Genomic DNA, 26145 nt, shown 5'->3' with positions numbered 1-26145 from the left:
TTTAATGCTAGGTAGCTCTATCTGTGCAGCAAACTAGGCTACCTAGCTACAGTTTGGAAAAGAATAACTTACGATGTGAAGACCGTCAGAAAAACTTGGAACGAACAAACAAAATTACATCAACAATGACATGTAGCTAAAGATAGAATAACCCAACCGTAGGTAGGTACAGTACATAAATTTGAAACGCCGTCCACAAAAGCAAAAACTAGCCTTAAGGGTTATAGCTTGCTCGGCATTTATCTGACCTCCTTGTCTATTTGTTTGTGTATGGCCGCACTGCAACTACAATTCACTGAATCTGTCTTACTAATTAAACGTTGCCTTCGAATAAAAGCCGCACCACAAATGATCATTGTGTAATACACGCTGCAGTGTTTAACCCTTTGACGCGTACGAACACACCGGTGTGTTGAGTCCTGGCTGGTCCCTGGAGCGTACCAACACACCGGTGTGTTGGAACGCGTCCTTTAGAATGTCCAGTTTGGCTTATTACGTAACAATAAACTCTTCAGCATTAGCCTACGCGTATGTTATAAACATGAATCTCAATTTACTGTATATTTTGAGAAAGTTTACCTTTATTATCCATAAGAAAACGTTCAAACAATTTAGTTTAGCTAATGTTAGCTAACAGCTAACCAAAAATAACTCACGCTTTACTCACGCCACCTAGTAAACCATAATATTATCCGTTTTCCTTGACTTGGCTATCGCTTTCAACAGATTTTACTATTGTACAACCAACTAGAGATCGAAATAATAGATATACGTTCACAAATATGCATCTAAAACATCTGACATTCGTCTGTCTTTCGTCTCGTTTTGAGCTACTAGAGGCCATCTTTGATTTTTTTGTCTTCCGGCAACAAATATGACCCTTGATGATGTACCCCTTGACCCCGTACACCTCAGTATTTTCTCGTGAGAAGATTAGGTCATCTCGTTGACCATTTGACACCCACAATGCAGAGTACTGATCAAAACAAAAAACATGGCAGCCTACATTATCGTCATTAGCCAAGTTAGCTTCTCGAAAGCTACACTACGATAATATATCATATCAATTCACTGTGGATTCACCTGTGTGAATATTAAAAAATCGGAACAGTAATGACAGTACTAAGTTATTTTAATAAATATTTTAATAAGTTAAAAAGCCCACACCAACACGTTTCTTAATTTTTAACACGTATCCTTTTACTCATTTCAGGTAGCTAATTACATGTCCAGGAAAGGGTACAATCTCGTCATTGTCACGTTACATATCAATGAATATCATTAGCACACAGCTATAAAAAATATCACATCAAAATTATTTAAAACCTTACTGTGTAGGGGTAGGCAAAGCTTCCGTCAACATATCGGCAAAAAGGTACAGCATGTTTGAGTTGTGTGATGTACTGGCTATGTTTAGGACATGATCCTTTACACAGGATCCACTATGGACATCCAGGATCATGAAGGGCTTGGGATTTCTGGATCTGTTGTCATGACAAGTCAACTGGTATTTATTGTCATCATATACTTACAGTACACAATGAAACAAAACAACGTTCTTCCAGGACCTAGACATAACCTAGACAACTACAACAACTGTGTGGAATTAGGTCAATAAAATTGGTCCAATAAGACAAGATGAAATTTGTGACAAATGCCTCAAAACACCAAGAAGTGGGGATACTGTGAATGTAAACAAGTAAGCTAGTGCAAGGGAAACTGAATGTAAACATAACATACTAATACCATAATACATGGACATCAGTTATTGAGGTAGCAGCAATATGCAAAAATATTGAGTTTGATGATGTACAGGAGCGTGTGGGGTGCATGGGTTTGTCCACAATGCGTGTGGGTTTGGGGATGCAGCATTTGGTATAGATGTTTGTGAGGGAGGGCAGAGAGATCCTGACTATCTTCTCAGCTGTCCTCACTGTCCTCTGCAGGCCGTGATGCAGCTCCTTGGGATGCTCTCTACAGTCCCTCTATGCAATGTGGTGATGGTGTGGGATGGGAGATGGGCTTTCAGCCTTTGCAAAAAAATAAACATGCTGCTGGTACATCAAGGAATTAGGTGTTTGACGGTCTCGTTGATGTTCAGCAAGGAATGGTCACTTTGTGCTGACCGTACTTGCTCGACACCTGAGAGAAGGCCATGTACTATACATGGACAATTTGTACAGCAGTGCTGTCATGTTCTGTTTCTTGGAACGGGGCCTGTGCAGGCCAACATTCACCTGTAAAATTATAGGGAGATGTTCAAGATATAGAAAACGGTCAACAGCAGGCAATCAAGTGGTATGACAAGTGGTGCGTTTCATTACCCTATGAAACATTACAGTCATACATTGCCGTCTTGTCATTTCAATAGGTTGTTAGATTGAATAAGCATAAAGTCTGGTTTATTCTACATGTCGTCCATCAACTAGCCCTAGCCCAGATTTTCCAAACAAATTACACTTGCCTCTCATTTTTGCTTGAACTGTGGCCTGACAATAAATGAGGAATACATTTTCTATCAACACGGAAATTAATGACAGTAGATGGTAGCAAGAGATCACAAAACATAGCCATCAATATAGAATGGATGTCTGAATTATTGTGTTTGCTTTAATTTGACTAAACATGGCAAGTTAGTAATCGCTAGTTACCTGAATAATACCCTTTACTACGAGCTAGCTAGTAAAAACATCAGATAGTGGAAAAAAACCACAGGTCATGCTTTCGTCTCAATATCATGCCACAGGTATGTGTATATTTTGTGGGTATAAATAATCTACTCACCAGAAAAGTTTCCCAGATAAAGATGCCAACCAAAAAGGTTTGAAGGTATCCAAGCAGCATGAGCTTGCTTGATCGCCTTTCGCCGAGGTGTGTGGGAGTCATGTTCCAGTCTCGCCTATAGCTCAATTTGGTTGACGATCAACAGTTGCTGCTAATTTACTTGGCTATGTTACGTAGTTTGTGTAGTAGGATTATAACAAAGTAATGCAAGTGCATCTAGTCAGTCTAGCGTATTACTAGGATTGTAATGTATTGTTTTGTTTTCGTTTAGCTGGCTTCCATCCAGTAACTTATTTTGTGAACACTGGCTGCGTTGCCAACTCAGAAGGTTTACGAGATGGAAGCCAGCTAGAGAAAACAAAACGATGAATATAAATCAAATTAGACTGACTGGATGTATCCAAATTATTTTGTATTCGTTATAATCCGACCACACAAACAATGTAACATAGCCTAGTAAATTAGCAACAGCTAACTTGTTGATTGACTCTTTACTACACTACGAGCTAGCTAGTTTGGCAAAAACATCACCTCGTGAAATACAACAGTTCATGCTTTCATCTCAGTATCGTGCAAACTATATGGGTGGTATAATTTGAGTTATACAAATACTTCAGTCACCAGAATAATAGCCAAAATATCTACTTTGAAGGTTTCCGCCAGTCCCCTGAAGCGGAAGAAATACGTAACGAGAAGGTGGATAAACAAAACAACCAATGAATGGAGTATTCGTCACTAATACGGGGTGCAAACTAGGTCAATGGAAAATGCGAACCGAGAAATACTTAAATTGTATAGCAATTCGATTTTAATGCGTCATAATCAATTTCTGGAACGTTGAGATTGATCCAAACTCACGCGCATAAAAAACTCACTCTGGGGGACCAGTCAAGGAATTTAGAACCTACGTGTGAAAGGGTTAATCGAAAGACACATTTGGAACTCACCGTACTAATTTAAATTACATCAACAATGACATGTAAAAATAGAACAACCCAACCGCATAGTCACGCACAGTATACAAATTTCAAACGCGTCTCACAGAAGCAAGTATAATGTTAAAGATTTTACGACTTGCTAGCCTGTAATACTGTCTGTACAAAGAGATATTCTTAGCTCAGCTAGCCTACAGTAGATAGATTAGCTGCTATCCTGTTTACGACAGTATAAAAGTCTTCAAGTTATCATACGAATACAAACGCTAAAATACATGTTTTGTACTGCCATTGTAGGATCTTATTACTCACTGTCAAATGTAACAATGAAAATCTCTGAGGGCTGCAGGAGTTCTCCAACGATAAAATAAAATGGTCGTCTTCTTGTGCGTGTACCAAGCTCGCGCGTGTGTCAAGGGGCTCTGGCCCCTTGTGTGTGAGAATGTGGAGCACGCGCGCACAGGAGCAAAGGGAGAGAGGATTTGGGGAAACAGCCCTAGAAATTAGCCAAGCATGCATGTTTCAAATATTCACTAAAAATCGAGTTTTCATGTTACAGTCAACTTTTTCTCAGATTTGTGTACTCAACATTCTCAAGAGTCTTCATATGAACTAGTGATTGAATCAGAGTATAGTTTTTTGGCCGGCGGATGTGTAAAGCATTATTTTAGCATTAGCAATAAATTCAATTTGCTTTATATCAATCATTTTTAGAGGTATGAAGTTGCCTTTGCACATGGTAACATGTTGTAGTGTCTTCCACGTGACATACCAAGTTTGGTGTTGATATCTCAAAGATTTGCTGAGATTTGACCAAACGTCCTGTTTGGTTGCTTTGTTGCAGATTTTGATTGGCTCTACCGGACAAACGGTTTTGAAAATCAGAAATCCCTACGATAACTTTTGTGAGGCTCAGTCTGGATATCATCTATGGCAATTTTGAAGAAAATTCGACCAAAAATGTAGGAGGAGTAGGGAAAAAACGCGTTTCCTTAATCTTTATTGTACAGACAAATTCAATATGGCGGCCGTTATAGCTTCTTGAGGCTTTTTTATTCCTCATGAGAAATAAGGCATATGTAATGAATTTCAGAATTTTGGGACTTATGGCCTGCAAATGGCATCAATTTGAAAATTGACATATTGGGGCGTGGCCTGTAGCGCCACCTATTGTCTCACATGGCCCATGTTTGGTATGGTAGTTACTAATGGTCTGCAGTTTCAACATGCCAAATTTCACAACTTTTTACGGTACTGGTCTAGGGGCTGCCATTGACTCCCATGGGTAAAACATAATAATACCACCAAATATAGCTGCAGGCAGCAATGGCGGGTTCCTCCTCAGCATTGCAAACCATTACAAAATTGACATGACACAGACATGTATTTCATACATGTACACAACATTTCAATACAATTGGATCAATGGCTGATTTGAAGTCATTTTTTGAAATTCTTCACAAATTGTCACTGTAGAGAAATATCCATGCTGCCGACATTATGGGTTCTTGAGACTTCTTTGTTCCCCATTGGCAATAAGGCATGCGTACCAACTTTTAGACATTTTGGACTGACAGGGTTAAAATGCCACCCTTTTGAAAGTGACAACTTTGAAGCGTGTTCTGTCAGGCCACCTGTGCTCTGGTCAGGCCCATCATGCAGAGATCCATTCTTTAAAAGCTTTGATTACAACAATAACTTTATGAAAGTCAGAATACACTTTAGTAAAGGACGTGTGTAGTTTATGTACTACTACTGCTTGCTCTGCCCACACACTTTCCCCATCCATGCTGTTTCCCTCTTTGCCAGTGCGGGTGGTGCGGTGGCCGCATGAGGTTTAGGTGTAGTCCAAAAGTTGCCTCCCACAATCAAAACATATTAACCGCAACATTGTTTTCAAACTTTCTCAAAGATGGCTTGAAAACCACAGATATTGACTCTCTTCTTGAGTAGATCTCTTTCCAGAATCTCAGTCAATCCAGAATCAAGATTAGCCTCATAGGCAATTGGTCTGGTCTAGGGCACAGCCCACGTTCAGCTCCTTGCAAGTATAGCCTGTGATAGTAAAATGGCCGACTCTCTGTTCCCATTAAACTACACAGCATGCACACTCAAGGTGACCAACAAGATTATATTAACTAACAAACAATGGCCGGGTTTCCCAGATTCGTTAAGAAGCTCTTAACGCTAAGAGCTTCTTAAGAGCGTTCTAAGAACGCTCTAGAACGCTCTTAGAACGCTCCTAAGAAGCTCTTAGCGTTAAGAGCTTCTTAACGAATCTGGGAAACCCGGCCAATAACATTACAAACATCTAACTGAACGAACACAACAACTGAAATCCCTTGCGTAGCTGTTGTTTTTTTAACATGCCGCACTGCATGCTGGGTACCCAAGAGCGCTGACGCTGATTATCTAGCTGTGCTCCGACTGCGTGATATGACGAGATGCTAGTGGTGCGCTGAGGTCTCAGAGTCTCCTGCCCGAGTTCAAGTTCTGCCCGATTAGCAAGCTATTTTTACTAATGTTTTGTTAGCAATTGAATGGTAATGCAAGCTAGCTAAAAACAATGTTAGTTAGCTTGGCTAAACTGGTTTTCATAGCAACAGAAATCAACAAATCAGATCAGTCGAACTTTATTCAGAAATGGGGGGATGGCGGGAACATTAAAGGTGTAGGTACAGTAAAAGTGAAATGGAACGCGTCTTTCTGCCTTGAAGCTGCGTGCGCATCAACAAGACCCCATCTATATGTAAAGATAACATCCAAGCTAACAATTTCGCCAAATCTGACTGCAGCATTGTATACCATATGTACCGTGTTATGGTTGTTTGAGTTAAACAACTTGCTAAATGAATTAAATGTCAAATCCAACTATAAATGTATAAAAGAGAGTTCCAATCAAATCTGAATTTGTTTTAAACCTAGAGGTTTAAAAGGTTACCTTTGCCTAAACTGACATGCACCAACTCAGTTTCAACAGCCATTTACACATTTAGTCTCTATTTGTTACTCTATTCTTAAGGCATGTTTAACTTAATGTCTGCACCTCTCTGTCACCAACTGTCTCTGCAGTGGGGGCTTCACAGGGTGTCTACAGGTATAAACAAGTTAAATGTAAGACCTTTTAATACCACTTCCAAATGAAATTAAAGACCAAACTTACGATGGAAATACAAATCAAAAGTGGAAATATACAGTCATCTTTCCAAGTAAACACTGATGTCTGTTCAATATGAACAGTATGGTAAAATGACAATAATCGGTTGAGTTTAAGAACATTGACTAAATGTGTGTAATGCGGAAGGATAACACAAAAATGTAATTGCTGTCCTAAATTATACTTATTATTACACTAGGGTGGAAATGGTGGAGCAGAAACTAACAATTCCATGAATCCCATGGAAACAAAGGCAAATGTGTGAGATGTACTGATGTGGAGCACAAATGCTCCAAGAAGCAGTACTTCTCTTGAGTGGTTTTTATTCAGATGAATAATCATTGGATTCAGGTCAAAAGTCTATCACTTGAACTAGTTTCATCACTTAAGACACAAAGTCAGCAGCTTGGCATACTGGCACATGGAAAGGATTAAACATTTAGACTTTCATCAAAGTAATGCTGGCTTGTCCTTTTTCATCAATGTCCTCAAAAAAGCAGGCTGCAGAGCTACTGTGTCTGTGGGGTGACTGTCTCTGGAGGGCTGGCAGGCAGGGGCAAGCAGGGCCTGCAGGCAGGCAGGCAGGCAGGCCAGCTGGATCAAGCTGTTCTGGGGTCAGGGCTGAAGAGAAGCTGTCCAGCTAGAGAGGGGTAGTCCAGCAAGGGGTCTGTGTGGATCTCACCATCCTCGAGTCTGTTGCATCCTCTGTTGAACTCTGTTGAGCAGGCCTCTGCATGACCCTCCAGACCTGTCAAAGTGAAGAAAGGGTCCATGTCAGTTGTGAAAAATGAAGCTTTTCCCATCTACACTTGATACAGACTTCAGTTTTGACTGTGAAATGCAGTGTCATTACTTGAACTTGAATCCAAATGTGTTGACGTCATGGAGACCCATGCAGTCACTCAAAACACAGGTTCGATTCCAGGCTCTGGCAAGAGTATTTACCTCTAAACTGGTCAATATATACACATCTGACAAAAGACCAGCTCGACCTTTGCTTGTAAACAGTGATTCTGACTGTAAGAGACCTTTAAATAGCCTGACTTACCGAAATTGGCAAAACTAGCCTGGCTAACGTAGGTCGCTTTCTCAGGGCATATGACGAATGAAACAGGCTCGCCTTGAAAAAGTCTCCCTGCCGCATAGGCTTATTACAAAGACTTTCACGCCAAAAATCACCATTATGAGCCGACAGGTCTGTGGGGAATTGCTTTTTCTCCTAAAGGCTGCTCTCCTCGACCTTTTTGATGAACAATTCGCCGAGATGCAAAATGACTCACTAATTAAAAACACAGAGGAAAAAAGCTAGAGCTACAGTAGCTACTTTTCGAGTTTGGTTTTCCGTCACTTCAGAATCACGATCTATAAGGTCTAAAAGTGCTAAACCTTCACCATAATTCAAGAGTAGTGTACTTTCACAAACCCAATCATTAATTCTAGCTTAAAATGTGTAAAACCAGGACTTACCGAAAGTGGCTGCCTCCAACACGGCTTTCACGGGAGACGACTTTCACGGGACACGGGAAACAACAATGGCCGCCGAAAAATAATTTGTATTCGTAACAGCGAGCTGCGATTGGAAGCGAAATGAAACAGGGGCTAAAAAACGAGGGTGGGGGCTTGGTCAGCACACATTTTCAAGAAAGCATGCGTGTGTCAAGGGGCTCTGGCCCCTTGTGTGTGAGAGAATGTGGAGCACGCGCGCACAGGAGCAAAGGGAGAGAGGATTTGGGGAAACAGCCCTAGAAATTAGCCAAGCATGCATGTTTCAAATATTCACTAAAAATCGAGTTTTCATGTTACAGTCAACTTTTTCTCAGATTTGTGTACTCAACATTCTCAAGAGTCTTCATATGAACTAGTGATTGAATCAGAGTATCAGTTTTTGGCCGGCGGATGTGTAAAGCATTATTTTAGCATTAGCAATAAATTCAATTTGCTTTATATCAATCATTTTTAGAGGTATGAAGTTGCCTTTGCACATGGTAACATGTTGTAGTGTCTTCCACGTGACATACCAAGTTTGGTGTTGATATCTCAAAGATTTGCTGAGATTTGACCAAACGTCCTGTTTGGTTGCTTTGTTGCAGATTTTGATTGGCTCTACCGGACAAACGGTTTTGAAAATCAGAAATCCCTACGATAACTTTTGTGAGGCTCAGTCTGGATATCATCTATGGCAATTTTGAAGAAAATTCGACCAAAAATGTAGGAGGAGTAGGGAAAAAACGCGTTTCCTTAATCTTTATTGTACAGACAAATCCAATATGGTGGCCGTTATAGCTTCTTGAGGCTTTTTTATTCCTCATGAGAAATAAGGCATATGTAATGAATTTCAGAATTTTGGGACTTATGGCCTGCAAATGGCATCAATTTGAAAATTGACATATTGGGGCGTGGCCTGTAGCGCCACCTATTGTCTCACATGGCCCATGTTTGGTATGGTAGTTACTAATGGTCTGCAGTTTCAACATGCCAAATTTCACAACTTTTTACGGTACTGGTCTAGGGGCTGCCATTGACTCCCATGGGTAAAAAATAATAATACCACCAATAACAATAGGGTTCTCCTACCGGAGGAACCCTAATAACAATAGGGTTCTCCTACCGGAGGAACCCTAATAATACCACCAATAACAATAGGGTTCTCCTACCGGAGGAACCCAAATAAGAAAAGGTAGAAACACTTAAGTGGCTTCCCTGCTTCGCGGCTTGGCCACCAATAAGAAAAGGTAGAAACACTTAAGTGGCTTCGCCGCTTCGCGGCTTGGCCACCAATAAGAAAAGGTAGAAACACTTAAGTGGCTTCGCCGCTTCGCGGCTTGGCCACCAAATATATATGTGAGAGAACAAAGGTTGTGCTCTCGCCGAAGGCTTGAGCACACCCAAATATATATGTGAGAGAAAAAAGGTTGTGCTCTCGCCGAAGGCTTGAGCACACCCAATGATAATCACATGATGGACTGAATGTTACAATGGTCTCTAACTCATAGTTTGCTTAGTAAACATTCACTTTATGAATAGATTAACCATGTTGTACTATGTTCTTTGATGGTTCCTTGACACTGTATAATATCATCCAATTTCTTACTGTACCAACCCCCAGACTATGGTGCAAATAAGCGACCACAGTTACGGATTAATAATTAAATACAGCTTTCCTCTCACACAAACTTGTTTGTAGGCATTAGTTTCTCAATAAATATAAATAGTGCACTAAATTAGCTAGCTACACTGATCATTACATAAACAGGTCATCACTCACTTCGTAGCACATTGTTTTTGCTACGTTCTGGCTTCTACATGTCTACTGTACAGTACCTAGCATCAAAAAATCTCGGCACTTTAAGATACTGAAATGTTAAATGTACTAGATGCCAGAAAATGGGCCAAGAACTTCCACATTCTTACCTTGGCACAACTCCATCATACAGTACAGTACAACTGTTCCTCAACGACGATGCTGCTGTGTTTGAAACTGATGCTAGCTCGCTCTAGTTCTAACTAGCCTACAGTACAGTACAGTACCATGAACGTAAAGGCAATTGACGCAACTCTTTCTCTTTATGACTCTGCAGGCAGCTAAATGGTACAAATTGGTATCCAGAGCCTCAACGCGAAAAAGTTAAACATCTTGACTAGCACTTTTTTTTTAGCAAGGTTAGCTAGCCAAAACTCTCATATCTCGCTATCTATTGCGTGTGTGCAGTCTTTTGTTTACTAAGGTAGTCATAGCAAACCCAGGCATTAAGGTGACACCGTGACATACATTGATTGACAGCTTACCTCATTAGCTTAAGGACAAGGAAATACAGAAATAAATGTACACAGAAATAAATAAATACAGAAATAAATGTACACAGAAATAAATAAATACAAAAATAAATAAATACAGAAATAAATGGCCATGTAAATAAATAAATACGTAATTAAGATGTTTTCATACATTTATTTTTATATATTTACATTTTTTTATGTATAAATACATTTATGTATACATTTATTTATTTATTTTTAATTTTGGCAGGTTTGGTCCTCCATATTTGAGGGGCTCCTAAACATTATAATATATTTGTAAGTAATAGTAAAATTAATTTTACTATTACTACTACTACTTAAATTTATTAAGTTTACTTCACTAAGTACTTACATTAATTGAAAGTGCACTTAAAAGTATTTCCCAGTATACTTTGAGGCTCTTTAGGAAGAATACTTCATGAACTGAAAGTGCACTACACAGGTTACTTTAGAGTATTCCAAGGTATACTTTAAGTACTTTGGGAAGTATACTTTATGAACTGAAAGTGCACTACACAGGTTACTTTAGAGTATTCCAAAGTATACTTTTTATTTATTGATTTTATGTAAAGCACCTTGAGCTACAATTATTGTATGAAATGTGCTATATAAATAAAGTCTTACTTACTTACTTACTTTGAAGTACTTTAGGAAGTATACTTGATGAACTGAAAGTGCACTACACAGGCCACTTTACATTATTCAAAAGTAAACCTTGAAATACACTATAAGTGTACTTTAAAGTGTACTAAGTGACCTAAAAAGTGGGCCAATTCAGTTTACTTAGTACAAAAATAGTATATAAATAAGTACACTGCTAGTATACTTTAAGTAACATGATAATAGTATACTTTTTATACTAAGTATACTTACAAAATAAACTTGAAGTATACTTATTTTTTGTAAGGGTACCGTAGAGCTAGCTCTTAGTAGATAATCTAGCTAACTACATCTAAATGGCTGCTCGTACGTGAAGGCTCCAAAGTGGATGGTGATACAAATAGAAAGGTAGTCTATAGGGTCCACTGCAAACACGTATCATATTCTCATGTAGGTTAGTGCATGACATGTGCACCAGCAGATACTATTTTAAAAGAAATTCCTGCATTAAAATAATGTATCATGACTGTTTGTATGATTTGGTCATTTATTATCACACTAGCATTTAATTATCACGGAAACAATTAAACTGCACTAAACTGTAAGTGTAAAGTGAAAATAACAAAACCAGTCAGTATGATGACTGGAGCGAATATCATTCACGTCTTACTAAAACAGCGGCCACGCAAAAGGGAATGAGGAAACTGTTTCCTCCCTACTAAAAAATACAATGCGGGTCACGTGAAAAAGGGATCCAAAGACTCGTAGAAAGACCGAGTCGGGAAATGAACGAATCGTTCGTTTCCTCCAGTACAGAGCCTATGCAGGTCACGTGAAAAATGATCCAAAGACTCGTAGAAAGACCGAGTCGGGAAATGAACGAATCGTTCGTTTCCTCTAGCTACCACTACAGAGCCTATGCAGGTCACGTGAAAAATGATCCAAAGACTCGTAGAAAGACCGAGTCGGGAAATGAACGAATCGTTCCCTCTAGCGTTTCCTCTAGATACCACTACAGAGCCTATGCAGGTCACGTGAAAAATGATCCAAATACTCGTACCCGAAGACCGAGTCGGGAAATGAACGAATCATTTATGAGGACTACTCCCGAGTCCTTGTAAGGATTTGTTCAAAATGAACGAATCGTTCACGAACGACACATCACTATCTCACGCCACACATTGTGTTTCTTAGCTGAGAAGGCAACGCCAACCAAGTAGTTCTTTTACCGTTGTAAACAGTAATGGACGAGGCGCAGATATGAGTGAAGCAATATAGACGCGCGAACACCCGTGAAAGCTCGTCTTTGCTTTGTACGCAGCAAACATTTGGTTGGCCCCACCAAATCTCACTCCAAGGTTTTTTGAAAAGTTGGCAGCCCAGTGACTTGCTATAGCTTGTTCTGGTAATGCTAGCTAGGCGTTAGCTACATATTTTAGATTTAACTGTAAGGAAACATGAGGTCAACCCAGCCTCCTGGTCAATTCAATATGAACCATATTTGGGTTGAATGATAAACTTTCATGGGTTACATGGTCAATCTTGCTGGGTTACCCAACGTGTGTTCTCTCATTTAACCTTCTAAATGTTAACCAGCCGCTGGGTTTCAACCCAGCATTTTTGAGTGCAGGCTATTTTCATAGAGGTAGCCTACATGTTCTTGTTGACCATATCATTGTGATTTATTGTGAAAAAAACATGGGTAAAAACAGTTCTAACAGCATGCATCTGTAGTAAACACAGTGATTTAGTGTTTTTGTCTACTTTACTGTTGTTTTTATGGTAAAATAATATAATTTTTACAAAGCAATAATGCAAAGGTTATCAAACTTTCTTGTATTTACATTTACAGAACTTATCTGTGAATTCAACAGTTAATTCATGTTTTATAATCCTAAGGAGGGTCCGGAAGGCTACAGTACCTGAGCTTGGGTGTAGAATTGCTCATCTATAATGCACATTCTCCAGACCAGTTGGGACCAGTCCTAAGATTTTCCATGCGCACACACACTGTCTGAGATGTTTCTCAACTGTATTCAGCATTTTTCTGTATTTGTTCTGTGACAACAACCTGGTCCTGATTATGAGAAGCAAAACTACTCAAAAGCACCTAAGAAAAAAGGAGGGAGAGGGAGGGGTTTAGTGTTTGTGAATGGTGTTTGTGATCCAGCCCAGCCACACACTGCTGTTCAGCATGGATCAGTACATGAACAATGATAGCATGATGTAACGACTGAGTACATCTAGGTGGGTTTGTTTGTCCTTTTACATTGGAATGCTTGTGTGTGTACTCATCTTACGTTGTAGACATTTTTCATTGAAGTATTTCAGAGGATGGGAGTAGATGGGATGGGGCCACGATGTGACACACAGCATTGTGCTGTTGCTTTGAATATTTGAAGTGGGGGAGGAGCATGCAGTGCACTGACATGTCTCATTTGTGACTGAAATATTTATTCCTCCATTAGGAGGGAGGATGGATTGGAGAAGAGCCAAAGAGAGGGAGGGGACTAGAGGAAGAGGGGGTTGGGTGACGACAACTACACGGGCAGTGTTGCTTGCTCCAATTCCACTGTTACTAAGGAACAGAGCACAAGAGCAGCGTGTGTGTGTGCACGCATTAGACTAGATAAAGGATGTGGGCTGGCTGGTGTCACTGAGCTTTCACTGTGTGTGTGTGTGTGTGTGTGTGTGTGTGTGTGTGTGTGTGTGTTCAGCAGTGAGGTATTGTTTATGCTGGGAAATGGAGAGACACTAAAAATACAGGGATGATGAGGACACACAGACTGCAGGGGAGGAGGTGAGTAGTCTACATACAAAATACAGATGGACAAAGGATGAGAAAGATGGCGAGGAGAGAGAGAGAGATAGAAGGGAAACAAAAAGATGGACAGTGAGCGAGAGCAAAAGGGATGGTAATGGTGAAATAAAGAGGGGGCAGAGTGAGAGAGAGGACTGTAAGTAACCAAGGGTTAGTGTGTGCCTGTGTGTGTTTGCTGCTCAGTTTGGTCTTCGCTAGGATGTAGAACACTAACAGGAACAGGATATTCTCCTTTTCCTCTCTTTGTTGGGGTTTACTCTTATATCCCTGTAATCTCCTGTCCATCTGTCTGCCCCTCTGTGTGTCTGTCTGCAGTTTTTTCCCAACCTTCTGTTCTCCGGTGAGGACCTGTTCAGAAAAAGCACTCCGATTATTGTTCAGTGTGTGTCTGTCTACTTAAAGTTTCATTTCCACTGTTATTGAGCAGACAGATTTTTTCCACCCAATGTATGGTGGCTGAGCTGCTTGTGAATGATCTGACCCAGTTTTAGGGAAGAATACGGGAGGGAGAGAAGGATGGGGAGAAGCGGAGGATTGAAGGTAAGGAGGGAATTTGATGTTCTTGCTATTCACAGAAAACAGATACCTACGTCCCTCTTGTCTAGTATCGTATGTCCACTAGTCTTGTCACAGTAGACTGTCTACATTTGTCTGGGTGAAGTGTGTGTGTGTGTGAGAAAGAGAGAGGAAGGGAAGGGGGGAGGGAGAACAACAGGATGAATGCAAGAATTGTGTGCATCTCTGAGGGGGGCGTTTGGGCAATTTGGGTGCCATTGGACTGTGAGAGTGATGGACAGGGACAGACTGCATAACCTCAGGAAGTATGTGTCTTAATGCGTGTGTGTACTGTATGTTTGCTTGTGTGGACTTGTGTAATGCAAGGCCCTCCTGCCTTATATGCAGTGAGTAAATGAAGTGTGTTAACACCATGGCTAATGAAGAGCTCTTTACTCAGTAGGTCTTACTTAGAGGTCTCCTCATAGCTTCTCAAGCTGTCCAGCTAGACACCACATGGCAGCTCTGTGGAAACCTCTCTTTATTATTAACAAAGCACCATGGTAGTAACTCCAATTCCCCATACCCCCTTCAGGAATGTCCTTATAAAGTGTTAAATCTGGTTACTTTGGGAGGGCTAATTATGTAGACTGGCCAGTGGTCGACATATCTCTGTGTTGTCATTGGGACAGAAATAGGCCCTCTAGCACTGTACTGTAAGAGAAATATTATCTATAACGAGCAAACAAGAACCGTACTTGCATATCCCATATTAAATACATTGACCTCAAAAGCATGTTCACTCACATGCACATGATAATCATACAAACGTGCATTGTCAGTCCAAGACAAGAATGATCCTTGTGTCTGCAGAGTGGCATTTTAACAGTGAATCGGTGTGTCAGCTCCTGTCCAGATGAGGAATATCTACTTTGTGTAGTGTTTGTATTGTGTGTGTGTGTGTGTGTCAGCAGCTTGTAAAATTTAGTCTAATCTAATCTGTGCTAGTCTATCAAAGGAATGGCTGTGAGTGTTGGGTTGGTGGCAGGTGGTGGCAGGGCCGCTACCTGTGTTTGGTGTCTCTGTACAGGGACTGGATAGTTTAGGTTGTTGGGTCAGGCAGGAGAGAGGTATATTTTAGACTGGTGCCGAATTAACACATTTATTGCACACTTCAGCAGCCCTGCTGTTGTCAGTAAAACACACAAATACAGATTACTTGAACTATAGATAGTGCATAGTGCCCGTGATGAAATTGGTGGCACACACACAGATTCCTGGGGGGGATTATTAAAGTCTTATCCGCCTTAATTTGCCTTACGGGTGCCTTTTCTTCACAGCAGGGGGCCAGAGTGCTAAGGCAAGGCCAGTTGGGTTGTTGACAAACTTTTGAAACCTAAACCCACCTCTAGTGCACCAAGAACCACCAGGAGAGTGTCACCTAGGAAACCTCCAAACATAGGAGTCTTCGTCTGTAATGTTCCAATGCAACAAACAACTTGACTGGTTGAATGTTCCTTTTATTTTCAGCCACCAAAGGAGGTCTCTGACTTGCTCTCTGTAAGAAGAAGAGTACAGTGCATCCGGAAAGTATCCAGAGCGCTTAACTTTTTTCACATGTTATGTTACAGCCATATTCCAAAATGGATTATATTCATTTTTCCCCCTCAAAATTCTTGGAGCATCATACTCAAAAAGACTTGAGGCTGTAATTGCTGACAAAGGTGCTTCATCAAAGTATTGAGCAAAGGCTGTGAATACTTATGTACATGTTGCCAATCTTTAAAAAATATGAAACAAACCTTTTTCACTTCGTCATTATGGGGTATTGTGTGTAGAATAAAAAAAGTTTAATCCATTTTGGAATAAGGCTGTAATATAACAGAATGTGGATGAAGTGAAGCGCTGTGAATACTTTGCGGATGCACTATATTAATACCGTTGCTCAAGGTGCTTGCGACAGGATCCTATTCATAATCACAACAGAAACTGGAGTAGACGGCATCTATGTTCTCTCCTTATGGGCAGTATGGGGTTGGGAAGAAAGGAGAGGTAGTCAACCTGGATCAGCTGTTCCTCTACATCCTGTCCTGGGAACTGTTGGAGCTGAGATCAGCTCCCTGAGAGCTGTGTGTAGCTCTACCTAGAGTGAAGGGGAAGCAGGAGGCCATCTGGTCACAGGCTTAAAAGATTATTGGTAGTGTTTTGTGAGTGGTGAATTTAGAGCTGGTCTGGGATCAGGTCATGTGGTATCCTCCTGCTGGTCCAGGTGAGGGGCCTGAATAGTCCTGTTCCTAGATCTGTTTTAAGGAGGGTCTGTTTGGGAGGAGCCTAACCCAGCCCTCTCAGTAATCAGATTTAATACATTTACTTTGGATAGTGTTGTTATTCAGTAGGGTGTGCATGTATTTGAGAGAATAATGGGGGTTGATGTGGGGGTGAGGAGTTTACCTGTAGCAGAGGGTCAGTGTATGACTGGATGTGAGTGGTACATGGTCTGGATTAGACATTAAGCATGGCCATGGCTCTGTGACAGACAGCATGTTAGGTTTGGTTGGAATTCTCATCAACAAACGCTGGCTGGACCGAGACCACTACAGTCACCACGCAGAACGCAAGGCAACAGGAAATGGAAGGGTAGGGTGTGTGTGTGGATATTAGAGGTTGTCATAGAAAATTGCATTTATATACTGATGACCTGCATAGTGTGGACTGGGTATAGTGATGGAGAGTACTGCTAGTGTGGGCCCCCTAAAAGAATGACAAATAATTAGGATATATTCGAAAAAACAAAAAAACGGACGCATGAGTTAAAGCTGTTTTCCGCTTGCATACAGGCAATTCTCTTCTTGCTCGTCGCCTCAAAAGTTCAATTCATCTGGTTTGCGCAACATTGCCATTGTTATTCACACATGATCACCTGGCGATGAGTACAGCGGCTCCGAGTGATGTAGGTTCCCTGGAGAGGGTTTATTCTTGGGGTAGGGGTATGGGGGTGGTTAAAATAATTGTTTAGGGGGGATTGTTCTGAACTTCACATCCATGTGCATTTGTTTTAGCTGTTCTGCGAAGGGGCTAGTCCTGTAATCCGATTGCTAATGTATTTAGTATGAGTCAGTGGCATGTAATCTGATTGGCTTGATCAAGTTGACCTATGTGGAACAGTGCTCACATTTAAGACAAGTGGGGTGAGGGTAAGGTCTTAGCTACCAGTCAGGTCCCGTCAGTCATTACCCTACTATCAGTGCCTCTAGGCATGTTGCGGATGTTCAGGTTCTCTGTTGAGAATCGCCCACTTGTTTGGGGAGTGACATCACATTCTACATTTCTATCACCAGTTGTCCTCTCGGGAGGAAAGACTGATTGTACAGTACTGAAAAACACACTGTGGCTGATTCTACCGGAGACTATTGCCCTGGGAGATGACTGATACAAGGCAGAGAACAACCTGGGTATTTTCATGAATCAGTAAAAGCCAATGTTTTATTCAGAATCTATGATGATCATTAATAATAAGTTACAGATGTTGCAGCTGTGGCAAAGGCGTCCTGCAGTATCGGTCGACTGTCAGCTGATGCAGAAATGTTATCCACCTTTTACTCATTACTCATAGGCTGTAAGCTCTTCTCAAATTTCTTCCTCGTCTTCTTTCTCATTTCACGTGTTTGTCATATCTTTTACCCTCCCTCCTGTTTGGGTTTGTCAGTTGGATCATCTGCATCTCTCTCTCTCCCTTACGCTCTCTCCCTCTGTCCCCCCCTCGCTCCCCCCCTCGCTCTCTCTGTCTCTGTGTCTCTCGGGGAAGCCGGTCCAGCAGTCCAGTGTTCTGCTCAGCCCCGCGGTCATGTTCGGAACACGAAAGACCTGGGATCTTGGCCACGCCCCCTGCCTTCAGGACCTCTGGAAGAAAGACGTCTCATTGGACGGTGAGCAAGTCTTAAATGTGGGGGCGGGGCAGGGCTGAACCAGTGTGTCTGCATTTTTGGGTCTACGGAGGAGAGAAGGAGGGAGACGTGACGGCACTCACTGAGAGAGTCGGGAAGAGAAGAGGACTGTGCGACTCGTTCCTGTGAGTTTGTTTTACATTCAGCTGAGGGAGACTGGATCCTTGAAGAAAAAGCTGGCACACCTTAGCATTTACACATTACTGTTGTCTAAAAAATATGCGTTAAAGATATGGGTGTCCCTGTGTGTCTAGATGTGGCTCTAAGGCTGATCCCCTTAAAGCCACATTCCAGGGGGCAGGAGTGCTAACACTGTTTGTTTGCGTGTGTGGATGCGCATTGTGAACTAGTTTGTTGTGTCCCTGTGATAATGCGCTTGCAGTGCTGTTCATGGTGACTATGGAGAAGTTTAATTGTTCCTACTGAGGATAGACACAGACAAAACTATGAGAGGGTCAGGGAGCTGACAAAGGAAAATTTGAAAGGTAGTGTTCATGTCCAGAGGCTTTTGTATGGCCCCAGGCCACACTGGTGACAGGTCAGTGTTCTAATGAGTATATGTGTGTGTGTGTGCACTCTGTGAGACTTGGTTATGCTGTCAACAACTAACCAAATGCAATTCACATACTTGATTTCCAAGGATTTATTCAATCTGTCTGTGTATCTGGTATTTGCATATAGTTTTAGGTTTTGGGAACTTCTTTATAGCCTGTAAGGGGTTGCTGTTTGTGCATGTGTTTGATTAGCTGAGTAGTTCTTAGAGTACACATGGATTAGGTCAGCTTAAGACATTAATTATTGTTTAGGCGTACAGTATTAGTGACTTGACGTACAGTATTACAGTGATTGGATCCTGTAGTACAGTGCTGTGATTGTTCTAAAATTGAGTCTGGGCCCCAGTAGAGTTGACTAAGGTGAGCACACTCACACAAACAGACATCCACAGGGTTAATGTTTCACCTGATGGAGTCTTATCACTCCGCTTATCTAGCCTTTGTTGGTTTCCATGGTGCTCTACGAACCTTGGTAGGAGAGAAAATAGGGGCATAGGAAGAGGAGATTGGACTGACTGAAAAAACAGATTTGAAAAGAGAATTTGTAAAATGGTTAGAGGGGTGGAGAGCCTTGGATAATGAACCCTGACTAAAAAAGGACAGACAGAATGTGCTGAAAAGGTGAACAGGAGATCAGCACTGTATCCACCCACAGATCCGTGTGTCACTGTTTGTCCCTCTTGGTTACCTGTAGCGAGCTCAGGGGACTTTCTGATGAGTGATGGTGAGGAGGACAGCTCCTTCCTGTCTCTGCCTGGTACCACCTTCGCACAGTGTCCCTCGCTGACTGCTGACCTTACAGAAACTAGTCCCCACAACCAGCAATTACTCGTACAGGTGGGTTACAAAGAGCATACACACATATACACACTGACAGATCCATGGGGAGACACTCCTTCAGAAGATGCAGACGCTTTTTTTTGTGTGACTCATTTGTAAGGTTGTGCGTGTGAACAAGCTGGCGTGATGCTCCAGTGACGGTCTCAGTACTGACTCAGATGCTTACATCAGCAATTCATACAATGATATTAGCTAACAGGAGCACCTCATGGCCTCTTCAGCCTGGGCTTGCCCACTAAACATGACAGTGCAGTACATTTTCTCAGACACGTTTGTTTTAACAGCTCCTCACACGTGTGTAGTTTGAACAGACACACAGGCACTGTCTCCCCCTCTGCTGAATGCGCATCGTGGCTTTGAGCAGAATGACACAGCCAAATCTCTGCAGTCTACCACCTAAATCCTTTGTTTTTCAACAATGCTGCATCATGCTTATACGATATCTCTATCTTCTTTTCTCTCCTGATATTACTAGCCCTATGTGCTTCATCCCTCTCCTTTTTCACAACATCTTCTTATTTGTTCTTTCAATCATCTCTCCCTGTTCTCTTCTCATCAACAGAAGGTCACCTGGTCTTATTCCTGGACACCTGCCTATGTAACATTCTCATTTACCTACTCGCTCACTAGATGTGTCCCTGTGACCTCTTCTCCTTCTCTACCTACTTGTTAGAGCTTTTCTGAACAGCTGTGTTGTCTGTAGTCAGTGGTAGCAGCAGACTGGTAGAACCCTGTTGTAACCTTGTTCTATAGCTGTCTGTAACATAGACATAATTTGACCTCAGAGAAGTACACCATTCTATTAGATTCCACGTATCCCTATGAACTTGTTTGACACCTAACCACTAACTGTATGTGTGTAGACGCTGCAAGACAAGGTGTGTGAGTTCCAGGCGCGTCTGCGTAGTGAGGAGGGCTCTCGCCGCCTGCAGCTGCAGCGGTTACAGCACAGTCACAAACAGAGTCTCCAGGAAAAGACCAACGTCATCCACACACTGCAGGAGGAGCTGCACTCAGTCCAGCCCAGAGGTGAGGTGAGGGAAAGAGAGAGAGAAGATCGAATAGAGGAGTAGAGACGATTGTGGTAGTTTCAGTAGAACAGATGAGTGAATTGCAGGTGACATCTGGGGTCACTCACATCTCTCTCATGTGTGTGAAATTCATGAGTCAGTCCATAGTCAGGCTGGGTTTTCATGGTATGCCTGTTTGAGTGTTCCATAAATATTGCTATGGGTAGGGTGTGCGTGTTGTTCTGATAGTGGGTGTATGCACACACACTACAGGACAGGTGTATATCAACTGTCTGTCCGTTTGCATTACTCAGCCCTGCATGCTTTAACTGCCCATACATTTGAGTTGTGTGTTTGTGTGTGTGCAGGCGTGAGACCATTGCAAAAGCTGGCTGAGCCAAAGGAGCAGCAGCCTCCCAGAGAGCGTTCCAAAGAGCGTCTCACCAGTCAGGAGGGAGAGCAGCTCATTGCTCAGCTGCGCACACAGGTACAGTCCATCGGGTGGGCTTCGGAGTTGATTGGAAGAGCCTAGGCCTGATAGCAGCAGCTGATACAGGATGAGGTGAACTTTGTTAGTGGAGGACTAGTACAGTTGTAAAGTCTCTGGTCTCTCACGATGATCTACAGGTGGAGGAGCTGGAGGAGAAGCTGTTGGACCAGAGCCAGGATGTGGAGAGACTGCGCTCTGAGCTGGTAAACGAGACAAGATGGGAGAGATGGAGGGTAGAAGTGTGAGAGAGAGATGGAGATGTACACAGGATATCGCAGAGCTAGTCTAAATTCCTGGGATAGACGGAGGAGCGTTTGAATTAGCTCAACTCGTGACACATTTTTTGCTGTCAAGCAACCTGTGTTCGGTTGGGGTTGGGCAATAGAAGGGAGAGAGAAAATACATGTTGAATCCTGGGTTTTGGAAGCACAATACTGCAGGGCTCGACATATTACGTCACGTTATGTGCCACTCATTACATCTATTTTACCGTTTTTATTTTACCGAATTATGCATTGGCAAAACACAAAAAAGTGGCTTTGTCCCACGATCTCTACAGACCGTGCAGCTAATGTAATGCTCAACACTTGAACGGGGGCTTAAATGAAAGAGGAATTATTTACTGTGTTGTCTGTTACACTATCAGTGCTTGGAAACCCAGCTAACACAGTTACGTTGCCCTTACGTTGCCGCAACGTCACTCGATGACCAAACATACGTTGCCGCAACGTCTTTGGCGACGTTGCGGGACCGTGCATCTGTGGGACGCCAGAACGTAACCGCAACGTAATCTTGTGACGTTGCCAGTCCGTAACCGCGACGTCGTGGCAACGTTATTTTTCCGACGTTGCCAGTCTGTAACCGCGACCTCCTAGCAACGTCATTTTCCGACGTTGCCAGTCCGTAACCGCGACCTCCTAGCAACGTAATTTTCCGAGGAGAGCCTCTCGCTGGTTCTCCTCCAATGTCTCCATCTTCCGGAGCATAACCTGTAATGTGTCTGTCATTAAAGACAAGTAAAACAAGTTTACAAGAGTTAGCATGATTGGCATACACTGTGGTTCTTCTAGATTAGCTGTAACATTTATGTAAATAACAAATGTTACCTTGAATGGTTGTATACAAAGCATATATATTTTTGAGTGTCTTATATTTGCACTTGCCTGGCTGCCAGCTGTTTTCCTGGGCCCCCAATTGGTTCACCTCCACCAGACCAGAGTTGACATCTAGGGGTATGGAATCTGGTGATGCAAAAGTTTTAAGTCATGCTTTTGCTTCAAAACATAGCCTTTAGGTTGCCATGGCTCATACAATTATTGTCACTGTTTTAAACGGTCATTCATTACTTTACCATCATTTCCCAGGGACACAGTGCTAGGCCGCGTGACGGTGGTAGGATAATCTGTACAGAAATGAAAATGGAATGTAGTTTATGTACATAGTTATAGCATATTGATATAAAAGGAGTAGCATTGCACATATGTGATCGTTCGAAAGCAGGGCCCCACATCGTAGCGTCGCACATGTGTGATTCTGAACATTCCAACCGACTGTTACACAAAAACTATATGACAAACGCTATAGTATGGCTTCAAAATTTACAATTAGTAGGCTAACAAGTAACACTAGCAGGTAGTAGCATTGCTACGAGTATTATGCTAGGTTGCTAGGTAACGGAAGCTAATTAAAGCAACCTAGCTGCCGTTTTGGAAAAATAACTACTATTTAAAAATAATACTGTGACTTGCATAGGCAAATGGCTAGCTAAATTTATACTACATCTAAAATAATTTCAGGGCTGCCAACTCACGCATTGGCTGTAAGACACGCATTTCAACCATTTCTCACGCCACACCAGATGAGATTTTGGTTGACACGACCAAATCTCACTTTGAAAAGTTGGCAGCCCTGTAATTTTGTAGACACAACAATGGATTTTGCCACTAAATGTTGGTGTTAACTTTTTATTTGTTCTACAATTTACCTTTCTACCCGGCAGAGGCTGATTTATCAAGGGATCCTTTAAAAGGTGTATACTTTACAGTTGAATATTAGCTGATATTTAACTACGTTTAACCGATACAAATGCTATAATGCTTGCTAGGTACACAGCCGTGTACCAACCGACGCTAGCTAGCTAACGTCAACACAATTTATTTTTTATAAAATTATAAATCTTTACCCAGACAAGTGACTTTTGTGCATGGACAAGTGAAACGTTAATGTATTGTCCAAAGGACAAGTGTCTCAAAAAGTTAATGTCGAGCCCTGATACTGTACATCCACCCTTGGAAGGAACGCATTTTTATTATTGTAGCGTTATGTTGACATATCTCTCCCTGGTTGCATGTGTGTCTGTATATGGTCCTCGGGCATCCAGGGTGCGACAGATCTGGAGAAGCACTTGGAGCTGCTTGTGTGTGAGAATGAGCGGCTAAAGCAGGAGTTGAAGTCATGCAAGACTTCTCTGCTCCACACCCAGGATAGGCCAGCCGACTCCACATGCTCTGCCTGCCCCAGCTGCCAGGTGTGTGTATGTGTGTCACCAATTAATATGGTCTGTATTTGTTTTCATTCTGTTATGTTCTAACTGTGTGTGGTCATGTGTGTGCAGGATGCAGAGGTCATGCGAGGAGAGGTGTCTCAGTGGGAGAGCCAGGCCAGGCAGAGGGAGATGAGGCTGGCTGAGCTGGAGAAGGATCTCCTAGAGAAGACCTACAGGGTGGAGACCCTCCATAGACACCTGGAAGAGTCCAACTGCCAGCTGGGGGAGACCCAGAGGCAACTGGGAGAGTCCAAGCGTCAGCGGGGAGAGGTGGAGCAGCGGCTTAAGCTCCGGCTCAAGGACAGTGAAGAGGAGCTGGCTCGAGAGTCCGCGATGCCGCCGCAGGTCAAGGTTAGGAGACACGCCCAACCTGGAACAATGACTTCCTATCGTACTGGAATGACAATACTCTCATTTTTCCCCCTCCCCACCATTAGGTGACTCAGGCGGTGGAGTCTCAGAAGGAGCTGGCTGTAGCAGCCAAAAGCGCTGCCCTGCAGGAGAAGCTGGCTGTGCAGAGACAGCTGCTTAGAGAGCTGGAGCAGCAGCTCCATGAGTCCCAGAGGACCTGCACCCAGCTACGAGCACAGGTACACACGCTGGATACACACCAACACACGCCTTACACAGGAATGGCCTCGGCTGTTGGACTTTTCTGTGCCTCTCCCCGGTCTGTTCAACTCTCCCTTTAGTAAGTCTGTTCTTTTGAACCCCACCCCCCCTCCTGTTACCTTGTTTACAGGCTGATAGAGCCTCCCTCCCCACCTAGAGACTTATTGGTTTTACCCTTCATGTTAATTCCTTTATCTCCACTTGCGTTTGGTTCCAGCTGCATATGGACCGTGGCCGCTTGTGCGCCCTGCTCTCCAAGGCTATCGGCAAGGGCAACGGCGAGGTCATTCGCAGGTTGTCCAAGGTTGGCCCCCCACCCCCCTCTTCGATACCCCCTATAGTTCAGAAGTCAACACTGCAGCTAGTGCTGTAGATAGAAGCAGGTCACTCTGGAACCCATTCTTAAGTCAGACTTAATATACCCCATAATCACTCAACTAAAGTCTTACATTTTATTCCTTTCGCTTTTTCAAAGTGACATAGAAATAGTGCATTTTGAAGTACAGCAGATAATCAAAGTTCAAAAGAGCATAATTCTACCAATGCTTATAGTCAAGGAAAGGTCTGTAGTTGCACTTTGGCTGGTAAAACAATAACACGTCAACTACAAGATTATGTAGTGCAGTACAACAAAATCTGAATCATATCGTAAGTGCAACATCTTAAACAATTCCAATTCTATTCCGAGACAGTGTGACAGGATCTCAAATACAATATGTAGAAAATGAGTTCAGAAGTGTGGTTTTCATATGCAATTTTGGGCATAATCTATACAGGTAAAAAAAAACAGTGTGTAACTACCATGTACATAGCAAAACCAATTGTAAAACATTGCAGGTACTACCTACATAGGAATTGCTATGTAATCGTATTGAGTGTTTGCGGTGTGGATTATTAACAACATTACAGCAGGTATAGTATGGAGCAGGTGTGGTTGGGGACCTGTATGGGGCAGTTGAAAGTTGTTACCAAAATAAGATCAATTTTAACATCAACGTACCCCTGGAAAGCCCAACCAAGTTTTGCTTAACTGGTACCACCAATTACATTGCAGTTCTAATGTAACTACAGTACAATGCTTGTTCCCAAAGGTATTGCTATGTATGTAGAGTAGCCACATGGTCGTTAATCTGACCTTAATTTAAGGCCCAATTTTGCTTGATCCACCTGGAAGCTGCTTTAGAACTTTGGAACCTGTACTATTTTGTGAAGAATTTATCACAGGAGGGTTTTATGTGAGTTCAACTAACAGTTAGTAGATCTGTCATGCTGTATTTTGTGTGTGTCTCAACACCCCTGTGTTTCAGCTCCCCAAACCCCACCCATTAGTGTGTGACCAACCAGACCAACCTGTGTGTGCTCTATAGTGACTCCCTGTTGTACTCTACAAAGATTAGCATGCATCCTGATGGACCAGTCTGTAGTCATGTAGCTTCATCAGTTGAATCTGGCAAGGGGCTTTAGTTCACCCTTTAGCCCTTCTCTATATTTAAAGTCTTACCAATTGAAACTCCAAACTCTGTTTTCTTGTGTAACTGAAGGTGAGAGGAACCTCTGAAG

General features: G+C 42.3%; 1 protein-coding gene across 12 annotated transcripts in view; it reads left to right on the top strand.

The window, feature by feature from the left end:
• Window positions 1–26145, top strand: part of kifc3 (kinesin family member C3) — a 76819-nt gene that overhangs the window by 45115 nt on the left and 5559 nt on the right. The window contains exons 1-11 of one of the 12 annotated variants that reach the window (XM_062471904.1): window positions 13960–14074; window positions 18396–18516; window positions 19783–19925; window positions 20491–20526; window positions 20792–20957; window positions 21307–21425; window positions 21566–21631; window positions 23809–23955; window positions 24043–24324; window positions 24420–24563; window positions 24803–24889. In XM_062471904.1, the coding sequence (XP_062327888.1) occupies window positions 18435–18516; window positions 19783–19925; window positions 20491–20526; window positions 20792–20957; window positions 21307–21425; window positions 21566–21631; window positions 23809–23955; window positions 24043–24324; window positions 24420–24563; window positions 24803–24889 (1272 nt within the window). In that variant the 5' untranslated portion in view covers window positions 13960–14074; window positions 18396–18434. Of the gene's footprint in view, window positions 1–13959; window positions 14075–16964; window positions 17228–17922; window positions 18043–18395; window positions 18660–19782; window positions 19926–20490; window positions 20527–20791; window positions 20958–21306; window positions 21426–21565; window positions 21632–23808; window positions 23956–24042; window positions 24325–24419; window positions 24564–24802; window positions 24890–26145 lie in introns of those variants that run through there. The other 11 variants (XM_062471897.1, XM_062471895.1, XM_062471896.1 and 8 more) reach the window with 11 other exon arrangements.

Source organism: Osmerus eperlanus, chromosome 10, assembly GCF_963692335.1.
Source record: "Osmerus eperlanus chromosome 10, fOsmEpe2.1, whole genome shotgun sequence".
Taxonomy (NCBI): Eukaryota; Metazoa; Chordata; class Actinopteri; order Osmeriformes; family Osmeridae; genus Osmerus; species Osmerus eperlanus.
This window is presented reverse-complemented; position numbering and strand designations above follow the sequence as displayed.